The 17,624-nt window shown below is 32.1% G+C and overlaps 1 protein-coding gene across 1 annotated transcript in view; it reads right to left on the bottom strand.

Annotated features, from left to right (window-relative positions):
- LOC113384923 (eIF-2-alpha kinase GCN2) overlaps positions 1 to 17,624 on the bottom strand; it is a 635,046-nt gene that overhangs the window by 265,855 nt on the left and 351,567 nt on the right. The window contains exon 18 of the mRNA XM_026622699.1: positions 6,014 to 6,171. Coding sequence (XP_026478484.1) covers positions 6,014 to 6,171 — 158 coding nt within the window. The remainder of the gene's footprint in view (positions 1 to 6,013; positions 6,172 to 17,624) is intronic.

Genomic DNA, 17,624 nt, shown 5'->3' on the forward strand with positions numbered 1-17,624 from the left:
GGATTACTAAAGTTTTCCAAATTAACACTAAGATCAACTAATTGTAAGTACTAATTACTATTTTATTTTTTCTTTTCACTCCAATTCAATTGTTTTAGTTTTTAATTTTATTTTTAGTTTCCACTGAATGAAGGCTAGGATTATAGCCGAAACGTATGGATTTAAAATAAATTTTTGAAAGAAATTCATGTTTTTTATTGATGTTATGCCCGATTATTAGACTTTGTTAATACATATGTCAACATCAAATTCAGAATCATACAATATATATATATATATATATATATATAATATATATATATATATATATATATATATATATATACATGTATATATATACGCAAAAATTATTAAAGGATTAATTGTTTTTAATTAGGTTTAAAAAATTTAGATACGAGTCATGAATGATATTATGATCTGATCTTTTATTGACACAATTTGACGAATTCAAAAAGATTAAACTGCTTTCAGAAAAAAGTCTTTTAAAAGTACAATCCTCTCTATATAAAATATTGGGTTCAAAGGTAAAAATATGTGAATTTGTTTTTGACAATTTTTGCAAGAGATTGAATAGACTATGTTAGTATTGAATTTAGGAGGGGTGGTGGATTTAATTTTTGAAAACATTTCTTTAAAAGAATATAGAGCTGTTCCTGAAATAAAAATATTTTCTTCTTTGAGTAATTTGGCAAAATAATCAAATAAGCCTTCAATGTAAGGCATGCTGTGAAAAGTTGGTTTAATATTGTTGTCTTGGAATAACTTGGAGATGGATTGATAATTGTTATTTTTATGATAGGAAAGTCTTTTATTGGTAATGGAATTGATGAGGGTGAGGGGATATCCGTTTTCTAATAAAGTTTTAGTTACTAATGTTGTGTTTTGGGTATGAAAAGAAGAGTGAGACAACATGACTGCGTGGTCTATCAAAGAAATGATTGTATTGACTTTATAATTTTTAGGACAGTATGACGCATAACTAGCTGTAAGTGGAATTCTGTCTTAAGGCAATTAAGGCATCGTGCCTTAAGGCAAATTGCTGGAACTTCCCGTACCAAAAATTATTTTTTTAAAAACGATTAACATTTTTGAAAAAAATTTACTTCGAAAAAATAAGATTTTTGACAAACAATTAGACAAAAAATTACTTTTTTTTTTGAAAAAAAAATTTTTTTTATTTTTTTTTTTTAATTTTTTTTTTTGAAAAAAAATGTTTTCTTTATTTTGACATATTTTGAAAGATCTAAACTTTTTTTCAAAGCAATCGTACTGCTTTAACTGCATAAAGACGAAATATCAAACCGCGTAAGCGCCGCGTCGACGTCTAACGCGTAAACATTGGTACGGAACCCTTAGGAATGTAAACCAAAATTATACTTATTGTAAAAATCTCTATAAAATATCTGATAATTTGATGTGCATATGTCTAATGATCATTTTTGACCGCCAAATGGCATTTTTTTTTACTTTTTTCGTTAGATCTCCGAAACCGCTAGACCTGCCTTTATGAAAATTTGATCAATTCTTCATCTTGTCAATACAAGTCAAATGTTTTTTGAATTATTAAAATCGGACGCTCCGTTCTCTTAAAAACTGAGTTACCGTTTTCGGCACTTTTTGCCCCGTATCTTTAGAACGGCTGGACCTGCCTTTGCCAAAAACTAATCAGCACGTCTCCTTATCAATACGAATCGAATGTTTTTTGAATTATTAAAATCGGTTGACCCGTGTTCCCGAAATCGTCGACGAAAATTTGTATCCGCACATACATACACACACATACATACATACATACATACACACACACACACACATACACACACACACACACACACACATACATCCATTTTTTCTAAGGTATGCCAAAATGTTAAGAAACCTCTGAAACGTAAAGATATATAAAAATTTTCATTTTCGATTTTTTTGCGATTACTATAACTTACCCTACGGGAAGTTAATAAATGTATTTTCCTGACCATGTAGATTATCTGTACCAATTTGTGCAAATAATGTTGTCAAGTTTGTGTACAGTCACGTCTAAAAAGTTCAATTTGTTGTTGATTTGTGTTTCATGTGTGAACTGAATGTAATGTTAACAGAATGTAGAACTGAATGTAGATGTTCTTATTGTAATTGTTAAAGGTATCGAGTATCATATTTAATTGTTTTTTATCTATTATAAAAAATGTGTCATCTACATATCTAACATAAAAATATATTCGGAAATTTAATGTGGAGAAAACAGAAATTTCAAGGATTTGTAAAACTAGGTCTACAATGCCAGGAGATAATGGGCATCCCATAGCAGTACCTTTGATTTGTAAATAAAAATTATTGAAACAATTAAAATAAGAACAATTCAGGACAGTGTTAATGTAGTTATAGGAAAGTCGGTGTAGTTACAAATAGTGGGCCAGCGTTTTCCAATTGAATCGAGTATTAAATCATGGGGAACACATGTGAAAAGGTTAATTACATCAAGGCTTAGAAAAATTTGATCGTCCGTAATGTTTCGGTCTTTGATTAGATCCACAAATTGGTAAGAATTCTTTACATAGTGAGGAGAGGAAATTGTGACATTTTTTAAAATATTGGCAATATGTTTGGCGATATTATAGAATGGGGAACCAACGTAGGATACAATGGGTCTAAAGGAGCATTCAGATTTGTGGACTTTGGGGAGACAATACATTTTTGGGGAAGTAGGATGTTGTACTTTTAAATTATAGGCAAGTTTGTCAGAAATGAAATTTTTATTTTTTAATTCATTAATTAATTTAATTGATGATTGTCTAGAAAACTGTTGTGTTGGATCATTTGTAATGATTTTGTAAGTAGTATCATCTATAAGCATTCGTAATGTTGTGTTAGTATAAAATTCTTTGTCAAGGATTACCGTCATACTGCCTTTATCTGCTGGCAAACAATTATATTATTAGATTTAATAAATAATTTGGTCTCCGCTATCTCTTTGGAAACTATTATCAACTTTTTTTAAATGTTTAACTAGTTTTTCACATAGTTTTGACCTGATCCGATTTTGCTTGTCAGTCTCAATGTTCCTGATATTGTGTTCTATGTTACTTAAAATTTTTATGAAGTCATTATTTCTGTATTAACTAGGTGCGAAATTGAATTTTGGACCGAGTGCTAAAATGTATTGGATATTTTCTGGAATGACTATATTGGTTTTATTTATTAGCCATTTGTCTATCGAAAATTTAGAAACAGGAAATGGATAATTTTTATCTCTATTTTGTATAAGATTTTTTAATTTCTGTATTTGTTTATTTTTAATAATATGGAAGTGTTTATCGTATTTTGTATTTTCGAATTCTAAAAATTTATTAAAAGTATTTTCATCTATTGTTTTTCGGAGTGTATTTATTATCTGATCTATTCGTGTTTTTTATTTATTTTTTATGTCAATAAAAGAATTTTTTATTTCTAATTTAAGTACTGAATTTTGTAAGTACGATATTTGCCCCTCAATTTTATATATATTTGAAGTTGTTTGCAAAAACTGTTTGTTGATAATATTAGTTATGAAATTCGGTATAATCCATTCATTTTTACGTAATAAATTTTATCGTAATAAAAATATTTTTTTGTTGATGGCTTTTGCATATTTAATGTAAAATAAAGTGTATGTAAGTGTGCATATGCATGTGCATGTATATATATATATATATATATATATATATATATCTATATACAAGGTCTGTTCAAAAAGTACCCGGAATTTTCGTTTTTTCAAAAAAATATTTATTTATTCGTCTACATTAATGTGGTCCCCTTCAAAGTAGTCCCCCCCAGATATAATACACTTATGCCAGCGTTTTTTCCAATTTTCGAAGCACCCTTGATATTCACTTTTTGATATGTCCTTGAGCACTCTCAGCGATTTTCTTCAATCGAGGAAAACCGCCGTCCTTTCATGGGTCTCTTCAACTTTGGGAATAGGAAAAAGTCACACGGAGCCATATTTGGTGAATTTTTGCACTTTGCAACACTTTATTTCATTTTTTACGCAAAATTTAATACAAATTCTTTGACTTTTCAATTCTTCCATTGTAAAAATCGCCGAGCTCAGAAAAACACGTCGAACCTTAGCGACTACCACAGACAAAGTAAACAGTGAATATAGCTGAAAATTTCATCATACTTTAGGGGCATGTATACCAACACAATAAAAAAAAAATTTTGACAATCAGACACTCCAGACCCGCGAAATTTAATTATTAGTAATTCCGGGTACTTTTTGAACACACCTCGTATATATATATATACATAATATTTCTCAACATTTGCTAAAGCAATATTTCCTCTTTTTTCGTAAATTATTAATACAAGAACCATAAAAAATCATTTTTGCCTAAAATTCCGTACATATCCTTTACATCTGGTCGACAGAACTCCATATCAGTGTGCTTAAGTCTTGTGTAGTCGTAACATCTACAAATATCCTCCAAAAAAATCGAGTGTTTTTAACAAAAAATATTAGTGATATGGATATATAAATTATTACAGGTAAATAATTTTTGCTTCCTAATTTTATATAAAACCTTTTTTAGTTAATGTTTATTACTCTTTACACCGGTACATAATCCATTCCTTTATAAAAAAATTCTTCTAAGTAATCTGTAATGACCATCATTAATTAATGTAATAGTTTTAAAAAATATTGTATTTGACAGAATAAACCTGATGATGGAACGTACCTAGTTCCGAAACGTCGTTATTAAACATCTTGAGAAAAGAAACTGTTTTTTATTATTGGATTTGCTGTTCGGAAAAGAAACAATCCATATATTGAAAAAATCCAAGACTTATCTATTGAATATATATATATATATATATATATATATATATATATATATATACTAGCAAACCTGGCAAATGTTTTTGCCTTCAAAAATAGTTTCCCGCTTTGCAATGGTTCTTATTATTTGAACAACATGGATCAACCTGGATCAATATTATTGATCAAAATTTCCTCAAAATTTATATTAATAAAAAAATAAAAAAAACGATAAATTAAAGTTGAGAATAAATTTATAAAATTTATCATAAGTAATCAAGAGATAATTTTACTTATAAATGTATTCCATTCAAGCTGGTTGTAAAGATTTTCTATTAGTATCTTTATTTCTCAATTCCTAACCAGTAGTATTTAAATTAAATAGTTAAAAAAGATGCTTCAATAATTCTTCGTTTGAATAAATTTTATTCGAATTGTAGTACAGTCGGGTTAGAAAAGTCCATATTGTGTTTTAAAGTATAAATATGCTCTGTTATCATAGTTTTAAATTGCTTCGGATTTTTTAAATTATTTTTATGTTGTTGTAAACGTTTCATTAAGTTCTGGCTTGTTTCTCCTATGTAAATTAAATTACAATCTAGACAATTAATTTGATAGACGAGGTTCGTAAGTTGTTCAATATTAAAGGGGTTTTTGTTTTGGTAAAAATAGTACTAGTCGCTGTACTAAAATTGTTTACAAGTCGGAGTTCAGATTTATAAAAAAGTTTTTCCAAGGAACCTACAATTCTTTAATGTATTGCAAACAAATTACACCAGAGTGAGTTTCTGAGCCAGGTAAATCGTTTTGTGCTGTTGAATTGTCCATTTTATTCAAAAGGTATGTTCCTCTGTTACTGGTTACGGAGTTTATAAGTTTTAACGGATAGGAGTTATCTGTTAGAATTTAGTTCTATCCTATGGGATAGGAGTTATCTGTTAGTAAGTTCAACTAAAAAACAATACATTTTTGTAATCGAAATAAATTCATTACTGTTGTGTAATAAAATCAAGTTTTTCCTTTTCAAATATAAAACAAAAAAATTCTTCATCTTTCTCACGAAACCATCTGGTGGCGAAACGGAGTTCGTCGAGTTTGCTAGTACATATATATATATATATATATATATATATATATATATATATATAAATAAATCTGTTAAAGCGTTTATACAATGTTATAATGTTTAAGAATATAATAAGAAATACATACTTAATCAGCGGAATTTGCTGCTGAAATCGTTCAGGAACATCAGTGGGCATTAAGATAGTCGGTAAGCGCAATCCTTGCAACACCTTTGCTCTTTCCATCATAGATTTAAATGGATAAATCATTTCGAATAAAATAATTCCCAAGGAATATATGTCGACCTGAAATATATTTATGAATTATACTAGCTGTTCCCGTTCACGCTTTGCCGTGATTTAGTTTAAATTAAAAATTTGAACAAAGATGTGTATTTGTCACATTTAGTTACAATAAAATACTATCTGTTCAACAATTTACCTATTCAACAATTTGCTTATAAATCAACTAATCGGTTTGTCTACTAATCAATCTACCATTTTACCGGCTTACCAATTTAACTGTCAACTTATTTACCTTTTGACCTGTTTATCAATACACCATTTTACCTGTTAACGAATTTACCTTCTTTCCAATTGACCTGTCATCCCGTTCTAAATGTCTACCAAATATTTTCAATAATTTACCTGTTTAACAGTTTGTCTAAATTAACCTGTCAACCTGTTTATTTGTCTACATATTCGTCTATCTACCAGTTCTCTCTACCTTTTTACATTTCCTCCAATTTACCTGTCCACCAGTTTATCTTTATAAATTCTCTAATTATTTTTTTTATATATATTTTATTTAACAGCAATCAGAATTTACAAAATTCTATGAGCTATTGTGCTTATGTTTGAACTCACTCACAGAGCAAACATACTCATACTCAGTCATACACACACATATAAATAATTTGGCTGAATTTTAAAAATTACAATAGGTGCCACTCCATTCAATGGTCAACTAATCTGACTGAGGTAAATATCAAGGGTTGTGCCTGGTCTTTATTGATCAATCTTCAAATCAATTGGAACTTTTCTTTTGAGCCTCCTAGATCGGGGTTCTTGAAGAAGATGTTTAACTATTTCATTGGGATGGGATTCCAATTTCTCAAAATGGCGATGACTGGTACTGGTAATTACATCTTTCACAAATGGTATGTTCAAGTCGTCATAAATAATTTTGTTACTGACATACCATGGAGCGTTTACGATCTGCCTCAGAATTTTTGATTGAGCTCGTAGAATTGAATCAATGTGAGATTTTCTTGCACATTACCATAATTCCACACCGCAGGTCCATGTCGGCTTTATTATTGTTTTATATATTAGTAGCTTGCTTTCAATAGGTAATTTGGATTTGTTACCTATGAGCCAGTAGAGTTCCTTTGCTCTATGTTTTACTAGAGCTATTTTTGAAAGTATGTGTTGCTTCCAGGTTAGTTTGCTATCTAATCTCATCCCGAGATATTTTGTTGAGTGTTTAACTGGAATTGTCTTATCACGAAATTGAACTGCTGGGCAAGAAGATTTGTTGAGTGTGAATATTACATGAGTTGATTTATTATCATTAATTTTTATGCGTCATTTGCTAGTCCATTCTTCAATGACTGAATTCTCTAATTCACCTTATTTATTTACGCATTATAAAAAAATTAAAGCTCAAATTGTTACTACGTTTTAGTTAGAAAAGGTTTGTATGTGAAGAAAAAAGGTCTGTTTATAGGGTTTTCCCGCCAATTATTCGATTTTTTCTCTCCGTAAGAACCATTCTTGAACTTCAACGAACATTTTAAAAAAATAATTGGCGAAATTGATCCAGGCGTTGTTGAGTTATGCGCTTACCAACACATTTTGCAATTCATTTTTATATTATAGATTTAAATTTTTTATGTAAAAATTTTTTATGCCCTACTAGTCGGTAACTCAGCTAAAATGCAACGGAAGTGCGTTTCGCCACAAATACCGTAACGTTTCGCCACAAATAATTTTTCATTGGCTATCGATGTGTTCATTCGAAAAGAGTTGATATGATTGGTCGAGAAGATGTTGTCGCTTGATATCTTTGACTCGCGATCCTCTCGATAAACATATTCGTAGGAGGTTATAAAACTACATCGAAAATTATAAAATCTACTCATTAGCAATTACTCAATATTTCTAATGATAGTTTCATCTCTTTAAAATAATAACTGCAATGAGATTGTACTATATCTTGCTAGAGATTCCAATGTCAAGTTTTATTTGGAAAAATCTTGAACATTGATTGGTTTTTCAGATGAAACCCAACATAGAATAATTCTCCAACAATGACATGTGGCACTTCTAATCATGCAGCTTTCTTAAGAAATTTGTACAAATTGGTGACTGAATTTCTCTCGTTTCAGTTTTCTCAAATCAATCAATATTTAATTTAAATTAAATTAAATTATTAATTTAAATCAATTAATATTTAAAGTATGATAATAATTAATTTATTGTTATAAAATATCAGTATAGTTGCTGGCAATAATAGATATAGGTATTACTAATGCTTCAAGTGCAGGGTCAGGACTGTATGGTGGATATGGTGGATTCCAATGTCAACAAGGGAAAAATCTTGAACATTGATTGGTTTTTCATATGATAAACTAAACCTAACAAAGAATAATTCTCCAACTACGACATATTCATGCACTTCTATTCATGCAGCTTTCTTAAGAAATTTGTACAATTTGCTGACTGAATTTCTCTCGTTTCAGTTTTCTCAAACCAATAATGCCATATTTAAAGTATGACAGTAATTAATTTATTGTTATAAAATATCAGTACAGTGACTGGCATTAATAAATGTCGGTATTACTAGTTTTACCAATAAACGATATTTAAAATTCTTATGTGATGAATGAACTCATTTTTAACTTTGTCATCTTGTACAATAATTATTTGTCTTCAAAATAATGCACAGCAATTTTTTTTTTCATAGAAGTTTTCACTTCTATCGCTCATGTAATTGAATTGTTTACCATTCAAGGAGTTTAGTAAAATTGAAACAACAATTAATTAGAAGGTGCAGGGTCAGGAATGTATGGTGGATATGGTGGATTGCAATGTCAAGTTTCATTTGGAAAAATCTTGAACATTGATTGGTTTTTCAGAGTATTAACTAAACCCAACAAAAAATAATTCTCCAACAACTTCTTAAGAAATTTGTACAACAGCAAAAAAAGTTTTTACTTCAATCGCTCGTGTAACTTACGCGCACTCATTTTTATGTTTTTACTAGCCGGCCCGACAGACTTCGTCCTGTCAAAAAAAATTGTAATGTGGCGGTGTTTTGTGCCTATCTTTTTTCTATTCTTTGCAAAAAATAATCCTGAACAGAACCGTCACCCTGGTAATAATTCGGTGTGAATTAAAAATAATTAAATAAAACACTATAAGCATTTAATAGTAAGTAATTTTAATAATGTAAATCATAATTCAAAAATCAGTTCAATTTTCATTGTAGTGCTTTGTGATAAACGATGTTTTTTGTTTGATTACCTGGCGCATAGACAAACAAATCTGATGGTTTTCTAATACGGGAACAAACAACATACAATCATCCATGTGAGAAACATGGGTTTTCTAAATTAATACCACAAACACTTAATGATACCATAAACGCACTGGAAACGCATTGGGATGCATGGTGCGAGAACATCTTCTGCTTTATACTATCCTTTGAATATAGTTGGTCGATATTTTGCAACATTATAATTGCAGATCCAACCTTTAATTGAAGATTGTGAGGTGACAATCCTAGCAAATCCAGCGAGTTTAAAAACTCCGGCGGATCGTCTTGGTTAGTTGCCGAATCAACTGATTCGCCTGTAATTTGTTCTTGAATTTTGAAATTTAATTCATTTACATCAATGTTTTTGGCTGCCAATATAGCTCGTTAATTACTAGAAAGATATTTCTATGTTTATATAAATATATTCAAAATTAGATTATCAAAAACTACACAAAATGTTATGACATGGATCATCGTTTTTTTTTTTTAAATTGCGTTGCCTACTCGATTAAAGAAGAAAAGGGCTGTTTTTAGGGGTTTCCCGGCAATTATTCGATTTTTGCTCGCCGTAAGAACCATCCTTGGACTTCAACGAACATTTTAAAAAAAGATTTGGCCAAATTGGTCCAGGCGTTGTTTGAGTTATGCGCTTACCAACACATTTTGCGATCCATTTTTATATATAAGATAAGGTACACCACACAGGCATATTCAAACGCACACACAGGCCACTTCAGAGCAAATGCACAACGGCTGTTAATTACCAACCGTTTCTTAAATATTTATCTCAACTTGAGAACGCCAATGTAATTCACACATTCCCTCGGTGACATTATCAAGACTCTGCTGTATCATATTTAATTGCATACATGCTTCGCCACATCCAGGAGCAAACGCAACAATTAGATTGGTATACCACACTACCTGTGACTAAGGATTAAGGACAGAAGTAATGCACCTGTATAGATTGCCAAGAAATCAGTTTTAACAAGGTGTCCGGAGCTGGGGACTCAAGTGAGGTCTGAGGAATCAGGCCATTTTTGCTTCTATTCCATCCCCATTGTTCTGCATTTACCTCATTTCCATACCACTGCTGAACTTGGAGATATGTTCGGAATAAGTGTTGTCGTGCTGCTGCCTCCGTTGGTAGTAATGATGGCATATTAAATTTAATTTTGTATGTCGATTTTGTAAAGCACGCATATCTGAAGACGTTTAAAGATGTATTTTTATGGTATTCTCATCACTACAACCGTACAATTTAAGAAGGAAGCTTTCTACAAACTGTGGCAATGATCTCTGGATCAGCATTTGGATTTTTAAATATATGGATGACATCATTTAGACTTTGATTATTTCATAGTGTATTTATATATTTGATTTTACCTTGATCAAAAACTGCTGAAGTTGTATCGCAGCCACTAAAGGCGTGCAAAAACAATATATGATCTGCGGCTGTTTTATCTATTAGGCTACTTGCAGAATATAATTGTTGCAAAATTTTTCCTTTTCCCGGTTTTAGTAAATATATATTTGAACGGTAGAGCCGTCAAGAGGATAAGAAGATCAACATAATCGTATATATATATATATATATATATATATATATATATATATAATAACTATCACAGAATCAAGCATAGTGGAAATGTTAATTGAAGCATTAATTATTAACGTAACGGCATCCTCTGTGGCTTGTTTGATCATAAAGTTTGCAGTTTCTAATTTTAATTTTAATATTTCAATGAGACGTTTCTTGTTTAAATCGTTGGCCAGAAATTTATTTTGTGGCACACCGGAATCATTGTTTTTGCAGTTTTTGTTGATCGCCGGAATCGCTCCGCATATTGACACTTTGTTAAAACTGATTTCCTGCATTTGCAAAGGGATGTCAGAAAGCCTGTGGATGCAGAATAGTAGGATTGAAGTGCTCTATTAACGGTACGAATAGTAGTGGAACCTCTAGTAATGCTCAAATTCCATCACAAAATAGTGATGGAGAGGAAGACGCAGATAGCCTTTTCGAACGACTGTGCAATGATGATAATCCCATCGCGGATAATATGGAAGAAAGTGCAACCTCTGACATTTCGGTCTTCCCTGAAAACGATTAGCCTAATATGTATGTGTATGTAATGTATGACCCACCGAGAACATCAAACTGGAAGTAAAAAGTTAATTAAGGGAATTATAAAAAAATCTAGTTTAATTTAGTATAAAGCTATTCTTACAAAAAATTAACATATGCATGAAATGGTATGATATAAAACAAAAAACAAAAATAAATAATTAACTTCCCGTAGGGCAAGTTATAGTAATCGCAAAAAAATCAAAAATGAAAATTTTTATATATCTTTACGTTTCATAGGTTTCTGAACATTTTGGCATACCTTAGAAAAAATGGATGTATGTGTGTGTGCGTGTGTGTGTATGTATGTACGTGTGTGTATGTATGTGCGGATACAAATTTTCGTCGACGATTTCGGGAACACGGATCAACCGATTTGAATAATTCAAAAAACATTCGATTCGTATTGATAAGGAGACGTGCTGATTAGTTTTTGGCAAAGGCAGGTCTAGCCGTTCCGAAGATACGGGGCACAAAGTGCCGAAAACGGTAACTCAGCTTTTAAGAGAACGGAGCGTCCGATTTGAGTAATTCAAAAAACATTTCACTTGTATTGACAAGATGAAGAATCGATAAAATTTTTATGAAGGTAGGTCTAGCGGTTTCGGAGATATGGAGGAAAAAGTAAAAAAATGAGCCATTTGGCGGTCAAAAATGATCATTAGACATATGCACATCAAATTATCAGATATTTTATAGAGATTTTAATAATAAGTATACTTTTTGTTAACATTCCTATGGGTTCCGTACCAATGCTTATGCGTTAGACAGCAACGCGGAGCTTACGCGCTTTATATTTTGTCCCTATAGTTCAGATCTTCCACAATATGTCAAAATAAAGAAAAAAAAATTAAAAAAAAAAAAAATTTTTTTTTTTTTAATAATTTTTTTTTCAAAAAAAGTAATTTTTTGTCCAATTTATAGTTTCTCAAAGATCTTGTTTTTTCAAAATAATTTTTTTTCAAAAATGTTAATCGTTTTTAAAAAAATAATAATTTTTGGTACGGGAAGTTCCAGCAATTTGCCTTAAGGCACGATGCCTTAATTGCCTTAAGACAGAATTCCACTTACAGCTAGTTTATGTTAATTCTATGCCAGACCTAAGCAGAAAAGCTCAATTCAACAATGAAATTATTTATTTATTTATTAGAGAAAATGCGTTCAAGTGCAAAGAGCGGTCAAATACCGTGATGTCCGATGGCGGCGCGAGCAGCAAAAACTTTGCGGCGCACGTACGCTATTTGATTTTACAGAAAAAACGTTCTTGAACAAATTATAGAAAATTTTGTCTAGTTTAAATTTGTATATAGTTATTTTATTGTAACATGAGTCGGAAAGGAAATATCGTAGAAAAACTGATTATTGACGCAATTTTTCCAATTGACGACGGCAACAGCAAAAATTCGAGTCGCAAGTTGAATTTCGTAAAGATCACATCAAAATCTATAAAACCACCAATTTTCAAAACTTTAGCAAAACTTTTAGGGTAACAGCTTTTTTGCACCAAATGACTGGGCTATTATGAATGCGTTGAACTAATGCGCTGTACGGAATGAATATTATGAACAATATTTAACAAAAATTTATTTTATTACTTTCAAAAATTATAGAACGCAATATAATATCGATTAATCAAAGTTGTATTAATTGCATACTATAGGTATGTGTAAACATAAACATCATAAAAAATATACTATAAATAATAATTTGTAGCATAAATATTAAATTTTTTTTTAAAAAAGAGTGCGCGTAAGGATCACACGCGATTGAAGTAATACTTATTTGCTACTGTACAAAGTAGCAATTTTAAATTAGGTAAAAATAAATACATAATATAATAATTTTGAATAATCTTCATTATTAATATGGTAATACTTGTGATGCACACATTTAATGGTGTGACACATTATAAAAATTATAAATTATATATTTATAATGGCATTAAAAATATGTAAAATATTTAGAAACAATAATGTAATTAAAGCCATACTTCAAATATGACATGTTCGGTTTGTCATTGTAATTAGCATTTAGAAACGAACCTTCATTAGAGAAATGAAGTAAATGCTGATTTATGAATTCTATAATATTCGTTCACACAGTAGATTATGTTGAACCACGCCTAAACAAATATTGTTTCCGCAACTTCACTCATCATGTAATTGTATTTGAAGAACTGCATGTAATTAAAATTAACAATCATTGATTGCTTGAATATTTTTACTTTTTCGCTGGCGTTATAATCTCATTCTTTGAACAGCTGTAATATCTGTCTTGCCTAAAAAATATTTTCTATTTTAATAACTTCAAAGATTTATTTATTTAAAAAAATTGGTACGGAACCTAAAAAAATTACACAAAATGTGTACACATTATTAAAATCTCTATAAAATATCTGATAATTTGATGTACATATGCCCAATAAACATTTTTGACTGCCAAATGATATTTTTTTAACTTATTTTTATTGAGAGTCCATAACAGCTGGACCTGCCTTCCCAAAAATTTAATCAGTTCTTCTTCATATATTTAGAATTGGAAGATGTGTATTACTTGTCTGTAAACGTAGTCATATTGCTGAGTTTAGTATTTAAAATACTAAAAAGAATGCACCTAAATGCCCGGCACATTATCTTGTTAATACAAGTAAAATGTTTTTTTGAATTATTAAAATCGGACGCTCCGTTCTCTTAAAAACTGAGATACCGTTTTTGGCACTTTTTTTCCCGTATCTTCGCCTTTACCAAAAACTAATCAGCACGTCTCATAATCAATACGAATGGAATATTTTTTAAATTATTCAAATCGGTTATTCCATACTGTCAAAAATATCGAGGACATTTTTTTGAACCATATACGTGAATTTTAAAATTGAAATTCTTGGGTACGGAACCCAAAAAAATTACGCAAAATATGTAAACACAAAATGTTCTTCATCTTGCCAATACCAGTAAATGTTTTTTTGAATTACTCGGACGCTCCGTTCTCTTAAAAACTGAGTTACCATTTGTAGCACTTTCTGCCCCGTATCTTCGAAACGTCTAGATCAGCCTGTGCCAAAAACTAATCAGCTTTATCAACAACCTTATCAACAGCAATCGAATGTTTTTTGAATAATTGAAATCGGTTGAATCGTGTTCCCGAAATCGTCGACGACCCATATACACATACACACATACACACATACATCCATTTTTTAAGGTATGCCAAAATGTTCAGAAACCTCTGAAACGTAAAGATATATAAAAATTTTCATTTTCGATTTTTTGCGATTACTATAACTTGCCCTAAGAGAAGTTAATAATTTCTAATCAATAAACTTACGTTTAGTACAAATATTTAATTTGTTTTATTATTTTCAAGAAACAGGGTAAAATATTCTTCTGAATCAGGCATTTCTCGTTAAATCAACATTTGTACTACTATTTTGTAACACACAAAAACTGCATGAAAAAATTATTAAACACAAATTAATAAACATCGAGTTATGATAAATTGTAAATAATTGTAAAATTAAAATAAAAATAAAAATAAATAATATATTTTATTATAAAAAAGCTTATTCAGCTTCAAGTTTGTGTAACAAGTTGACTATATATAGACTCCCCGAACTGACTCGACGTCCTCGTCGTGGGGGGTGGGCAACGAATAGCTGGAAACAACGAAATCGGCTAACCGAGTTAGCTGGTGTCGGGCAGCAGCGACATCAGTATTGACTGGAGGCACAGAGCAAATGATGCTCAAGATGGCTCCAGATAAAAAATCCGGAGCGCGACCCGAATGACGGGTGCAGCTGGTCCGGGCGCTGCGATGTGGAAAGGAAAAGGGGAATACTATCACATTACATTCTTCCCAGAGTAGGCGTGAGAGCATTCTACGAGAAAATGGTTCCAATGACGACTTCCTCTTCTGTAAAATATTCCGGACTAATGACCTCCCGTTCGGATCTCCGGGTGGAGGCTATGGAGGAGGAAGCCATCGAAAGTAGCAACAAAACTGCGGTCGATTTGCCTTTCAGGTTAGCAACATGGAACGTCAGAACAATGATGAGGGCAGGAAAACTGGAAAACCTCAAGAGGGAAATGGACAAGTGCAAAGTGGACGTCGTGGGACTGAGCGAGGTAAGATGGCAGGGGCAAGATGAAACCGAATCGGACGGCTTCACAATGTATCACTCCGGAGGAGACAAATCCGAGAGAGGAGTGGCAGTCATGGTGAGAAACAAGTCGGTGAGGAGTGTGCTGAATGTGAACTGCGTGAGTGATCGTTTGATGAGTGTAAAAATGAAAACGGAGCCGGTAGACGTGATGGTGGTGCAGGTGTACATACCGACATCGAGCCACGATGAGGCGCAGGTAGAACAAATCTACGAGCAGATAGACGAGATGCTGTCTCAGGAAGGCAAAGGAAAGGTCAACGTGGTGATTATGGGAGATTTTAATGCAGTAGTCGGAAAGGGATCAGAGGAAAAGATAGTCGGAAAATACGGATTGAGCAGAAGGAACGACAGAGGAAATATGCTGATCGATTTTTGCCGCAGAAACAATCTGATGATCACAAACACGTGGTTTAAAAAGCGGAAGACAAAGCTGTACACTTGGAAAGGCCCGGGAGACAGCAAACGATATCAAATTGACTATATCATCGTCAAGAATAGATTCAGAAATAGCGTGAAAGACGTTAAGACTTTTCCAGGGGCCGATATAGACTCAGATCATAATCTGCTCACGGCCGATATAGAGACAAAGCTGAAGAACATCCGCAAAACGGGTAAAAAGAGACAGATATGGAATCTGGAAAACCTTAGAAACAATAAAATCGTAGTGAGGAGAGATATGGAGACGAAGTTCAGCGTAATAAAAGGTAGGGAAGAGGCAGTAGAAAAAGATTGGGATGAGGTAAAAAGTGTACTTCTGGAAACGCTAGAAGACAACGTCGGAAAGCTAGAAAAAGTAGTTAGAAAGCCATGGATAACCAAGGAGATAATCAAGAAAATGGATGACCGTAGAAAGTACAAAAATACAGATCCGAGGATGTATATCAAAATGAATAATGAATTAAGGCGAGAAACAGTGAAAGCAAAGGTGAAATCATGGACGAAACGTGCAACAAGATAAAGGAACATCAAAAACATGGTAGGTATGATTTAATGTTTCAGCCTACAAAGGAAATGAACTGGAATGACACAAAAAGCAGAAAAACATACGAAATAGAAGACGACAATGGAAATAGAGTGAATGACCACAAGAAAATTCTCAGCGTATGGGAAAAATACATTGAGAAATTGTACGATAGAGAAAATCGTCCTGAAAATATCGAGATCGAAGAAGAGAAAGAAATGGACGAAGACGACAAGGGACCGTGCATATTGAAAAGCGAAGTCGAGAGAGCAATAAATGAGATGAGAAGAAAGAAAGCAACGGGAGATGACGACATACCGGCGGACCTACTGAAAGAGCTGCGCAACAACGGATTAAGGAAATTGACCAAATTGTTGAATCAAATATATCGAACCGGTGAATGGCCAAAGGACTTTTTGGATTGTCACGATGATAGCTCTTCAGAAAAAGCCCAAAGCGAATAAATGCAGCGACCACAGGACGATCAGTTTAACTTCGCACACCGGAAAGGTTCTGGCCAAAATCCTTACGAGGCGACTCGAAAATAAGATTGAGCAGCACATGAGCGAAGACCAGTTTGGTTCAGAAAAGGAAGAGGCACCAGGGACGCTATTGGAACACTGAGAATAATGTCGGACAGATGTCCCGACGTTAACGAGGACATATGCTTCTGTTTTATAGATTGGCAGAAAGCCTTTGACAGAGTCAATGGAGTATGCTTATGAAAATTTTTAAAATCTATTAACGTCGATTGGAGGGATCGCAGGCTGATCCAGAATCTGTATATGAGTCAGAAAGTAAAGATTCGAACAAACCAGAGAGATACAAACAGCGTTGAAATAGGCAGAGGAGTGCGGCAAGGATGTTGTATGTCACCGATCCTATTCAACCTGTACGGAGAATGGCTCGTCAACGAGGGCATTTGAGGGGGCAGGAGATTTTCGATTGGAGGGAAGAAGAATCACCACCA

The sequence above is a fragment of the Ctenocephalides felis genome, unplaced genomic scaffold (assembly GCF_003426905.1).
Source record: "Ctenocephalides felis isolate EL2017-DRISC unplaced genomic scaffold, ASM342690v1 CF-g0.4_SCAFFOLD_03571, whole genome shotgun sequence".
Lineage (NCBI taxonomy): Eukaryota > Metazoa > Arthropoda > Insecta > Siphonaptera > Pulicidae > Ctenocephalides > Ctenocephalides felis.